Source organism: Rhipicephalus sanguineus, chromosome 5, assembly GCF_013339695.2.
Source record: "Rhipicephalus sanguineus isolate Rsan-2018 chromosome 5, BIME_Rsan_1.4, whole genome shotgun sequence".
Classification (NCBI taxonomy): domain Eukaryota; kingdom Metazoa; phylum Arthropoda; class Arachnida; order Ixodida; family Ixodidae; genus Rhipicephalus; species Rhipicephalus sanguineus.
The window spans coordinates 16,637,582-16,650,158 of record NC_051180.1 but is presented as its reverse complement, the minus strand read 5'-3'; the positions used below and the strand labels follow the sequence as shown (position 1 = coordinate 16,650,158).

At 44.6% G+C, this 12,577-nt stretch overlaps 1 protein-coding gene across 1 annotated transcript in view; it reads left to right on the top strand.

The window, feature by feature from the left end:
* LOC119393288 (uncharacterized) overlaps nt 1-11,529 on the top strand; it is a 32,559-nt gene extending 21,030 nt beyond the window's left edge. The window contains exons 3-5 of the mRNA XM_037660221.2: nt 5,991-6,153; nt 6,805-6,958; nt 7,880-11,529. Coding sequence (XP_037516149.1) covers nt 5,991-6,153; nt 6,805-6,958; nt 7,880-8,125 — 563 coding nt within the window. The 3' untranslated portion in view covers nt 8,126-11,529. The remainder of the gene's footprint in view (nt 1-5,990; nt 6,154-6,804; nt 6,959-7,879) is intronic.
* Nucleotides 11,530-12,577: the final 1,048 nt, after the last annotated feature.

Below are 12,577 nucleotides of genomic sequence, written 5' to 3'. Positions count from 1 at the left end.
ACTATGTCAAAACAGTGCAAAGCTCGGATAAAAACAATGATTGTGGACTATGAAAAACGTCAAGATCAAGAAAATTAACATTATAGAGACTTTGTATCCTGTGAACGGTAGAGTGTGGGAAGAAGCAGGCGGGTACATGAAACGGTCTGTTCTCTCTGGTTAACTTACGCGGAATTCGAAAATTAACACAATTGAGAAGTACAGGGCAGGATATGATACTGTGGACTAGCTTGTAAAGAAATAAGAGGTCAGAACGATTTCGTCGGCAGTGAAGTGATGGCAGTGATAATAATTCAGCAGTATTTGAACGAGATCCAGAGTCTTTTTTAGCAAAGCGATGGTTATATATACTGAGGAATTTTTTCTGGACTCGTTCAATGGTGTTACCGCTGGATTAAGCAATGCCATTCCATATCACGGACGCATACTCAAGTTGTGGAAGACATATTGCCGTGTACAACTTGTGGAGGGCCATGGGAGACCTGAATTCTCGACATATTCTACAAACACATCCGAGAGAACGAAGGCCCCGCATAGCAGCCCGCTTAACGTGAGCAGAAAAGTTTAACGCGCTGTCAACAACACCACCAAGATCACTGATCTCATAAACGTTGCATAAGGACACAGAATTGACAGAGTATTGAAATGACACGCTAGATGTTTTGCGAGTGATAGACATGAATTTTGTCTTCGAGGTATTCAGAGAAAGGTTATTACCGTCGCACCATTCGGAAAAAGAGCGCAAGTCTGACTGCAGCAATCGACAGTCGTTAACTGAATGAATTTCCTTAAAAATCTTGATGTCATCGGCATACAAGAGGAAAGAAGAATTACGAATGGCAAAAGAAACATCATTAACGTAAATTAAAAATAGGAGTGGGCCTAATACCGACCCTTGAGGGACCCCACTAGTCACTTTATACAAAGAAGACGTTTGGCCATTTACGGCTACATAACAATATCTATTGAGCAGATAGCTCTGCAGGAGATTCACCACCGACAAGTCAACATCAAAGTGCGCAAGTTTAACCATAATCAGTTTGTGGCTGACTACGTCAAAAGCCTTGCTCAGGTCACAGTAAATTACGTCAACCTGTCCTCTCTGAGAAATAGGTGTGGAGACCTGCGTCATGAAACTAGCGAGATTTGTGGTAGTTGAGCGGCCAGCGAGAAAACAATGTTGATTAGGAATCAATGAGTTTTTCACACTAAAAGACAATATGTTGTGAAGAGCCAGCTCGAAGATCTTTGATGTGGCACATAGTAGAGAAATCGGGCGATAATTAGAAGCATCTGTTTTAGAGCCCGACTTAAATACTGGGAAAACACGAGCAGTTTTCCACATGCTAGGAAATGTGGAAGTGTCCAGGCAGTTATTAAATATCGTAGTCAGTACTGGGGCAAATATACTACCATAAGCTTTTAGTATGGCGGAGGGGATGCCATCTTGGCCACATGATAATGATGGTTTTAAGCGCTTAATGCATTCGCAGATAAGATTTTCATCCAGCGACAAAGCACTGGATGAGCTAACTGCCTTGGGATGTTGCCTGATATCAGTGCTAGTGTCTGAGGCCTTATAAACGGATGAGAAATGCGTGGCAAAACAGTCAGCGACGGCATGGACTTCTACCCCATTTGAGTCCAGTAGTCTGAAGGACTCTCCGCTTTTGCTCAACCGTTTACGAACATACTTCCAAAACTCAGCCGGCCTGTCATGGGCGCTTTTTTCTAAGAATTCAATATACAAACTATGATCCCGTTTATATAGGCGTTTAGAGGGAGTTCGAAAGAAGCTGAACTCTTCCTTCCACTCGCTGAATGGAGAACATTTAGATTTCCTGTGTGCGTGATCTTTATGCTTCAGTGCACTGATAAGTTCCAAAGAGAACCAGTGGGGATATTTACGTCGTTTAGGTGTATATTGGGGAATAAAATTACGCATGCTGCTCAGTACAAGCTGCGTAAACCGATCAACCTGGTCATCAACATTTGGTTTGTCAGTAACCTGTGACCACTCAACGGTGGACAAGTGATGATAGAGGCCCGTGTAATCACCTCGCTTGAAGGCAAATCTCGGAGATTTGTTTACGTAACTGCTGAAGCTCGTTGTTCGGCTGATGCGGATAATCTTACGTTAAGTGGTGGGTGGAATTTGTCAGGACGTACAAGAGAGATGTCGGAGCGGGAAACTTCAAGGGGTTGATTGTTTGACACACACAGGTCTAAGACGTTACCACTGGAATTGACGACTTATAATAATAATAATAATAATAATAATAATAATAATAATAATAATAATAATAATAATAATAATAATAATAATAATAATAATAATAATAATAATAATAATAATAATGATGAAGAAGAAGAACGAGAACAAACAACAATTAAAATATTAGAGTGGCAGAAAGTTCAGCTAGCTTGTAGAGACTTATCGCAGAATAAAAGTAAGGCGTGCAAACAAGAACGCAATTAAGGGAAGCGAAACGGATGAAAAACAGCCATTCGTGTGCAAATTTTGTCTGTTTGTTAAATTCGAAGCATTTCTTAGCGAACCCAAGGCACTTTGAGCGTTTGTTTCCACCTACCTACCTACCTCTACCTACTGGGTGCTCTCGTGATCGCCTCCTTAACTTGGTGTAGACCAAATTGGCACGGGAGGGTAAGAGGGTTTGACGAATATGACTGTCTGGTCATGGCATGAATAACGTGAAAATCCTGTCGCGTTCGTCGTCAAACCCATTCCGCCAGACACGTGTGGCACATACCCGTTTACCACGGGCTGCGGTATACGGGTATGTGCCACAGGTGATTGACAGTTTATATCTATAGGAGCGGCGAGAACAGACATGGGTAATTTAAATGCGAGAGTGTTAAGAAAAACCGACATCGACAGCGTTGACCCGACGAATGCAAAGAATAAAAATTAGGATCCCAGCAGGCATCATACCCAAGCATTCTGCGTGGCAGTCAGGTATTCTACCACAGAGCCACGCCAGTTCTAGAAACTGCTTAACCACAACATCAAGAAGGTGGCAGGCAGGTATGGTGTATCACTCGCCTTGTCAGCCTCGGCGAAGCTGGGTCATCTGTGCTCCTGTATCTCTGGTGACGGGACAAGACCGCAAGGCAAGGCTGTGGCACGAAACACGGTGCTATGAAACCAGATGTGAGACAGGAGTGGTATACGAGATCCCCCTGACGTGTGGCAAGTCTTATGTTGGACAGATTGTATGCTGTGTTAATATACGAACCAGGGAACACGAGCTAACTCTAAACAAAGGTAATGAACTTGCGTATTCGTCTGCGCACTGCAAAGTGTGCAAGTGTGAACCGCGATTTTATAACGTTAAGACCCTCGGTAGGAGCAATCAACAAACGACTCGTGAATCTTTGGAAGCCTTTTATATTTAGAAGGTGGATGATGCGTGTATTAGTGAACTATCGTTACAACTGCACTCTTCGGAGATTAGGTTCCTTGAGCGTTGGTTGCCCCGTGCGATATGTTTGTGCTTTTAGGCGCATGCGTTGTTTTTTCCTTGTATATTCTCTGTATCATGATACACATAAATTCAGTTGGAAATGCCGCCCTTTTCGCCGTCATTGTGCTCATCTGTCTGCGTGCATCCTTTTAGCGACAATTATGCTATCAAACACACATCATCTAGGCCAACGACATGCAAGTTGTCCTCGCGCTCAGTGCACTACAAAGGAAGCATAAAAGGGCAGAAATTCGGGCTAGTGGCGTTTGTGTTGCCTTTCTCCCTTCTCGTGCGTCAGTGCCTGCACGCCTTTCACACCAATCTAAAGGCTTATGTACGCAATTATTTTTTTCTGTCATATAGGATGAATTCAAGATCGACTACACCGAATCCAACACATCTCGGTTCGCTATTCTGCCACGGTGTTTTTAACAATTAAGTTTCAGAGATAATGGGCGTGAGCAGGTCGTGTATACGCAATTACGACGGCGTAGGCCCGCTTTCGGTGCACTATTTGTAAAGGTTTTCCATTGTTCCCCACATTCGGAGAAGCAGCAAGCAGAAACCTTTCCAGGCAACCACGCGCACACACACATGTACACTTGCAAGCACGCACACACACACGCTCAGACGCAGCCGATGTTCTTTTTCGCCTACAACAGCAGCGCGTACTCGTGAAGCACTAAGCTCCGCCTCCGCAGCTGCGCGGCCGGTCGGAGCGAAGCGCGGCGTCAAAGCCCGGTACACGCGCGCGTGCGGCTGCTGCCCACTTGCCTCCTCTTCCTTTCTTTCTCTCTAGCAAGCACTCACACTGACACACACACACACACACACACACACACACACACACACACACACACACACACACACACACACACACACACACACACACACACACACACACACACACACACACACACACACACACACACAAACTATACCGGCTTTTCTCGTATACCGCTAGCGGGCAGCCAAACCGTCGTCCAAAGCTGCAGGTACAAGGGCATTACACTGCGGGAAAATAGGAGGAGGAAACGGGGGCATGGACAGAGTGTGACGTGGTGGTGGCTTCGAATGTATATATGCAATGAACTCTTCTTTCTTTCTTTTTTTTGACATGACAAAACGAATAAATTACGTTTAAGCAATGCTTTTTGATAGCATGCCGGGATTTCAGCATGCCAGGATAGCATGCAACCTTTTCCGCGTCCGCGTATGCGCAAATGTACCTCAAAACCCGTTGTGCCATTTACACCACTCGAGCACTATAAGAGATACTTGAGCTAGTGGGTTGGAATTCATTATTCATCAACAACAGCACTAAAAAGACAAGGACCAAGAAAGACACGACACGGGCGCATATGTCGTGTCTTTCTTGGTCTTTGTATTTTTTAGCGCTGTTGTTCTTGAATAATGTACACCACTCGAGGCCTATATCTAACCCCACGTCTGGACTGCCTTCACAGTAGTTTCAGTTCACGACTATCTTCTCTCCGGCATTAAGCAGGAAAACGAAAAGCAGTATCTGAATATTATCAGTACGCGTGACCAGTGGCGTAGCCATGGGGTGGCACACCGGGCCCGTGCACCCCCCCCCCCTCCCCGATCTTTTTTTTTTTTTTGCCGTGGCATACAGAGCACAAAATGACACTCGACCACATCTGCCTGCCCAGCCCCCACTTCAGACCAAGCCCCCCCCCCCTCTCCGAAAAAAATTTCTGCCTACGCCTTGTACGTGACAAATAAATAGAACGCCCACTTTAATGAAACAAATCTCTGAATGAGTTTTGCGCCCCAAGTTTATCGTTTCACGCTCCTGCTTGGTCGCTCTCTCACCAGTAAGGTGTCGTAAAGTCGAATGTGTCGATGATCCTCCACACTCGATATGGCGCGCCAACACGAAATCAACACACTCTGAGTGACCTTGCTGCAGAGTTTGCGCATCAAATTCAGTCTGAGAAAAAAAAAAAAAAACAGACTGGAAAGCAATGCATGCGTATACGTCGTACTAAGCTAAACTCGCTACCAAATATCTCGTCTGTGCAAATTGTAAGTGCCATACATAACGACAACGCTCAGTATACATATGACTAAAATATTCATTATGTCTTTCCTGCTTCTTGAGTGAAGGAATTATGCCAGCTATTTGCACAATGTCCTCTATAGAGCATGTCTCCAAACAAAAGCGCTTGGGACTCGTGCTTAAAACTACGGCATATTCTGGGCCCATGGAAAGGCATCACCTGTGCGTTACGCGCCACGAAAGCGCAGCTGTCGTTCTTGCGGGACACGAGCCACAACGAAACTTTGCGAATTGTGTAATGAGTGGCTGTATGTGCTCCTATGTTTTTATCAGTGTATATACCGTAATCATCACCCGTCACCTGGAGTAGCATGTCAGGAGAATAGCCAGGCCAACGTCTCCAGCATTTCATTAAAGCATTTATCTCTCTCTAAATGTCCGTATTCACCACTAATGCTCACTCGTATTCTTTGCACACGCAGCTCGCAGTTCGAGCACGCTGAGCCGGGAGGAGCAGAAACGCAACGCGTGCGACCGCGAGCGGAGCCGCATGCGCGACATGAACCGCGCCTTCGACCTTCTCCGAGAAAAGCTACCCTTCTGCAAGCCGCCCGGAAAGAAGTTCTCCAAGATAGAGTCCCTCAGGCAAGTCACTCATATGTAGTGTACAGCAGTTCACGCGTACTTGCATGCTTCCTGAGCAACATGCCGAAGTTTTTACTGTTCTACTCTATATAATCGACGGTTACAGCGCGAAGAATAAGCGACGAAGACGAAGGCGGTCCGAGAAAAACTGTTATCTTCAGGTTTGGCGCTCACTCCTCGCGCCATTAGTAAAGGTCATCACCATCTTCGCCACAACATCATAGTCATCATCGTCATTATCATCGTGTAAAAAGCTTTAATTTTGTGCGTTATGTTCTTGATAGCTGTTTCTCTTCAGCCTGATCCCTCTTTTTTCTTCCTCTAAAAAGTGGTTACGACGATACCTACAGTTCTCTGTCGACTTTATTTTTAGTACTTTCTTCTAAAGCTATAAAGCTACGTCCAACCTATCCTAGTGATCAGCAAAACAATTTAATTGATTTAACTAATACGCTTCGCACTAGTTATTTTTGGGTATTGCCGACCAGTGGTTCTCAAGACCTAAAAAACTGGCCTAGAAAAGGTCATTCTCTAACGTCTGAAACAGGCTGAACGCGCGTGTGGTTTTTCCGCACCTGACGGCGTTCACTGCGGAACTCGTGAAGCGTCACGCGGCTAGGGTGGTACTAACCGGCAATTATTGCTTCTCAGGATGGCCATCAAGTACATCGGACAGCTGGAGTCAGTGCTGTCGTCCCAGTCATCGACTTCGGCGGGCGCAGCTAGCGGCCAGCACTACGACCCATCCTTTTTCTCATCATCTGTGTGGGCATCCGCACCCAACTACTACAGCTGGATACGACAGGTACGAAGAACGCGGCACCATGTGTCTCTGACTCTATGGTTATTTCTTTGTACTGGCTCGCACTTTTCATTTTTCTGTGAGTAGGAGGTACCGTACAAGTAAACGCCTTAAAGGGCCTGATAATCTTTTTTAACATTTCAAGTAAACGCGCGCATCGAGTTCAGAATGCCGTCACGATTAACAACTCCAAACGCGGCAGCGCTACGAGCCGCGGGCGCTCCACAAATTCTAAGAAACAATCCCTTCTCTTCTCCGATCCCCAGCGTCGGCTGTGACGTCAACATTCGCGACTGGTCATGCCATCCCCAAAAAGAATCTCTTTGTCTGCTCGTAGGTACGCGCGCTCGCTGCTCTTGCTCCTCGCACGGTGAGGAGGAGCACTCGGCCAGGAGGAGAGACGAGCCGATGAACGGAGCATAGCGAAGGAAAGCGAAATGAGCGAGGGCCTCTTTTGTATCATCAAACGCGTGTAACTCCGCTATTACGGCGCCGTTTCCAATATTCTCGCGGCTACGTGTTTGTTGAAGACTCGTGCACAACTGCAACGCCACAACTAAAGTTCGACCTCTGTGTGGTTTAGGGGCCTTTTAAAAGTCGCTTAAGGTATGAACGCAGCTATTTACAGGGGTTGTGAAGTCCTTGTATAGCATGGCAGCGCTTTGCCAGACCCATGGGTACGATGTATATACTAACTTATAACATGGAATGACTTAGTAAATGTATGGGGCAGACAAGGTGCATCCCTAGTAGATGATTATGAGGAACTGCCCCCCCCCCCCCCTTTTCCCTTCCGTGCGCACGCCCGTGCTTTTAGTGTAGAGTAATAGTAAATAGCATGTCGGTGGCGATGTATATTTCCATGTTATTACCATGACAATATATAACCGCGCAAATGAATAAGTACTTTACATCGCGGTACAGGATGTAGAGAACGGAGGGCCGAGCGGCAACGGAGGAGGTGCCGGAGGTGGCGCCGCCGGCGCAGTAGGCCAGGGAAACAACGGCATGGTGGTCGACTCTGCAACTGGCAACCCGAGCGCATTCTCGCCGCCCAGCCCCAAGTATTTCGCCAATTGCGACAAGGTGAAGGAAGTGACCATGACGGCTGACGGCGCCTACTGGCACGGAGACGGCACCGCACAGGCGGCGCAGTTCGTCTACCAGTAGGACAGCAGCGCATCCGCTGTGTCGCCCTCTGCACGCCGCCACGCCATTTTGCCTTGGAGCCATGTACAAAACCTGTATATTGTTGTTCTAGTCAGCCCGCCTAGCCCCCGCTACGGACATAGGGCGGGCTCGCTTACTTGTCTTCTTGTTTTTCGCCACTGAAACTGCCGACGGTTGTTTGACAATCGGAAATATATGTTGTCTGTTTTACAACAATTAATGGGAATAGGGACCAGATTCACAGTGCCCTTCACAGCTAAGAGCGACTCGCCGCAGCCAATAATGGCAGCAACCCGCTGCCACTAATTTTGTCACTGGCTAACACGTGTTAGCCAGGCAATAATGAAAGAAGCCAGCTGAGGTGCTAGCCAGTGACAAAATAAGTTCTACCGATCTAAACGCCTTCCTAAAGTCTCTAGTATTGCGCTCCGATGTACATATTCATAAATAAGAGTGGCTAAATGCCAGCGGTCAAGTTGGTCACCGACGAATGGTCTATGCAAAACGTTGTTTTTTTTTTATATAAAACCTCGTGTGATTCCGGCTGCTTGTTCACAGTCTTTCGTATGTAAGGTATACTTCCGTGAATGCTTGAAATTAACTACAGCCTCGTTAGTCATAGCTATTTCGCATAATTCGAGGAAGGCTTCTTTATGGAATAGTAGGAAGAAACATTATATGAACGAGTGAAACTAACCGCGAGCTACTGAACTACACAGCAGTTTATTATGTAATTTTTAACACAATTTCGTAAGTTCGCAAGCGAGCTTACAAAATAACATATTCGCATATCCGCTACACCATACCTCAAGCTGCGTTTGCATCAGATAAGGCATTGCTTGTGCTTTCCTGAAGAAAGCGCTTTTCTTTGGTTTGAGGACGAGGTGTCAGGATTTTCGCAAAGGCTGACAGAAGAAAACATTCCTTCCTTATCGCTTACGAGTAGCTGTGAAGGTATGTACACATGGTTACACCGTGTTATGCATTTTACATATTTGTTTTTTTTTTCGCTTGGCTTTTCTTTTACATACCAATATCTCGGCTTTAGTGAGTAATCATTTCATAAAATGGCGCATGTACTGAGCTAGTCAATGTCGCGGTGCGACATAAGTTGAAAGTTACCTGCAATCACAAAAAAATAATAATAACTGCAGAAAGTTTTACTAGTGAAGCGTATTCTGCTACGTTTATGCATGCAGGCCAATTTTCTGGCAGCGTTGACGCTATTTTTCATATTCAGGGCTACTCGGCGTCGGCGTAATGCTCTTGGTGCAGTTGAGATTGACAGCGCCAAAAATTTAACTCCTCTTAGGATGCCGCGAAAAAGTGATAAGGTTTTGAAGCATACCGGTTAAATACTAGACAGCGGCTGAGTTTTTAGTAAGCAGACATTGGCCTGGCGATTATATGTCGTGGTATTACATGACACGACACTGATGCGACATGCCACTGGAGATCTTTAGCATAGCGCTCACGTAGCACAAAAATGGCAGAAATGCTACGGGACCTAAACAATATGTGGTGATGCCAATTGAAATTAAACAGCGCCTAATCTTTAATTAACAGAACATGTATCTATTGCTGCCAACCATCAAGGACCCTCAGAAGATTCCTGTGGCTCTCTCACTCTTTTAGCCGTAAAAGAAGAAGAAAAAAAACTGCGCCTAAAGAACACTTCTAATGCATTAATGTTGACAGTGCTATCTCAAAATGGCACCACCAGTCCTGCTGCTACTGTCGAAGTTCTTCCAGTGTTTCTGAGCAAGTCAAAGCTGTGATAAAGCTTTATATCGTTCCTAATTAGCTCGTAATATTACTTGAGTTTCAGCAGTTATGCTCTGCGCCCGCGAACATAAATTATTACATTGAACGTCAGCACCACAGATTCGCCAGTGACTGTGTTTGCAATTGACTGATCAGCAGAGACAGGAGAAAAAAAAAAGAATGGCCTCGACAACACTCGCAGGAATGCGACGCTTCGAGCCAATCCTCCAACTTTATTTAGACGCCTTTTTTTACCTATGTGCTTGGACTAAACACGTGGATTACTAGGAAGTCATAGCATAATGGGCATTAAACTGTGTGGGAATAATTTATTTATAAATGAATGGCTCTATGCATTGAAAATATTGTTGAAAACATCGTTGTATTTTAACGCGTTGCAGATGATTTCAAAAGTTCTGATACATCGTTGTGGCGAACAGAGTTATGTACATTAACATTTGAAAGAATAGAGACGTTTGTTGCTTTCTCCTCTCTATTTATATGTGTGTATGCGTCCGCGCAAATATGTTTATGAAAAGCTTGGACATGTATCGTCTATTATGTCTCTCCGTTCGTTCGTATTCTTTAAAAATTATATATATTTTTTTTTGTTTTCTTAGTCGTTCGGTGATTTTGTTAGTCTGATTCCGAACGACCAGCAACGTTCCGAGCTTGAAACGACACCCAATTCTCAGATATCATTCAATAACGCGATACTGTTCCACTCGTTTTTTTTTAATTATTATTCCTAGATTTGCAAAATTATCAACGGCAACGAGATACCGACCAACCTCCCTTATTATAATTTCTCGAATCTTAAAAGCACCTTTGTTTTTGCGTCCTGTTGCCTTATAACATTGTGCAGTTATAGAATGCAGTGTTAAGCTTCACCTAGTGCACCCAAGTACAAGGTGCAGCCAGCTTTACAGCCGACGTCGCGGGAGCATTTTCGCTGGTTTTCCGGCCCGTGCATGGACGATATTATTTTCGATTGATGGGCGCTGCCATTTTAGAATTTTACAAGAATGATTTCGCAGTTTTGTATGACGTGACATCAAAGTAATCAGGTCTTGGAACACCGAATGCGCCCGTACAGCCGTTTTCATGCGTGTGAGTACGTACCGTTCAATTTGCTAGGCTACCGTCAAATAGAAACCTAGTGGTACCAATGGACCCACTGCATACATTACGGCATTATGAAGTTTCGCTGCTATTATTTCGGTGTGATTATACAGTCATATCCTCTGGAACTTGCAATAAAAGCGAAGTGCCAATAAAAGCGAAATGATGATATAGCGCACTTCTTTATTTAGATATATTTATCTTTAGTAGTAAATAAACATAGAAATGACGGTAGAGGATTACGAAAGTGAGGGGTGAGGAGATCACTGATGAGTTTTGTAAAGCATTCTTTTCATTTATTGTGTTGCTTGTGTACAGTGTGCTTAAAAGACGGCGTGATGATCATAAATGAGGTAGGGGGGGGGGGATATGACGATACTACGTATGTGCCTTATTTTGCCGCAGACGTGTTTTGTAACCCTGCAAAGCAATACCAAATCGTGCCTGCTTATAAGATATTGTTGCTCTTGCGCAATAATTGTTGTCATATTTCAGGAATAAAATGTTTTTTTTCCTCATGCAGCATGTCGCAATTTGTATCAACACCATGTCGCCTTGCTAGTCTAGCTGCGTTTGTGCAGGTGGGTTAGTAAGGCCACAAATGAAACAACTTTCAAATGAAAGCCCGTAAGCCTTTCCTTTGAATGGAACCCAATTGCTCCTGGAGAATCAAGGCTACATGCATGAACACATAAGAATGAAAGCTTGAGCGAGCTGGTATGTTTGGCATGTCCTGTGCCTTCTTTCTTCGTCGTCGTCTCGTGAGCGCTGTTCCACAAAGATGAACGCATGAACACATGTTGTTACCTTCTTAACACATAGGTTCATATTGCGACTATCAACAGGGCTTGGTAAGGATACTTCGTAACTGCATCGCGATACGATACAAGATACTCGGGCAAGAAGTATATGAGATACAGATACAAGACACTACCGTAATCATTGTATCTGATACAATATCTTCCAACTGTATGTCGATACCTCAATACATATGCAAATTTGTTATTATAGATCTATATAATGTGGCAGCAAATGCCTATACACAGAAATGTTCGCTCGAAAATTCCTTAAGCGCGATCAACTCTGCTTCATTTGAATGAAATGTCTGTTGGTATCTCAAAACATTTTGTGTTTCTTGCCCAAAGTATACTAGTTTCCTTACGAAACAATTTAGTAAGATTCTTTAGGCTGCTTAGTATGACAGCTCTTTATACACTGCACCGTCGGCGGCTTCTGCTCGTCGCTTTTGTAATTGATGCGAGTCACTGCTCTGCTTGTCGACCAGATAGTGAGTTGCAATCCAATGGCAAGAACTTAAAGGAGCCCTGCAACACTTTTTCAACATGGTCAGAAAGCACTGCCGATTGGTAGTCGAGGATCCTGAGACCACGCGAGCCAAACATTATAACGCAGTACCAGGCCTGGAATTTACAGTTAATTCTCAAAATCAGCTAGAAATCGTTCCCTCTTCTCTCTACAAATGATGTCATATACCCAAATTACCACGCTATATACCCAAATATTCGGCCATTGGCCGATTTGAGCATCGTGAGCTGTATAGTTAGT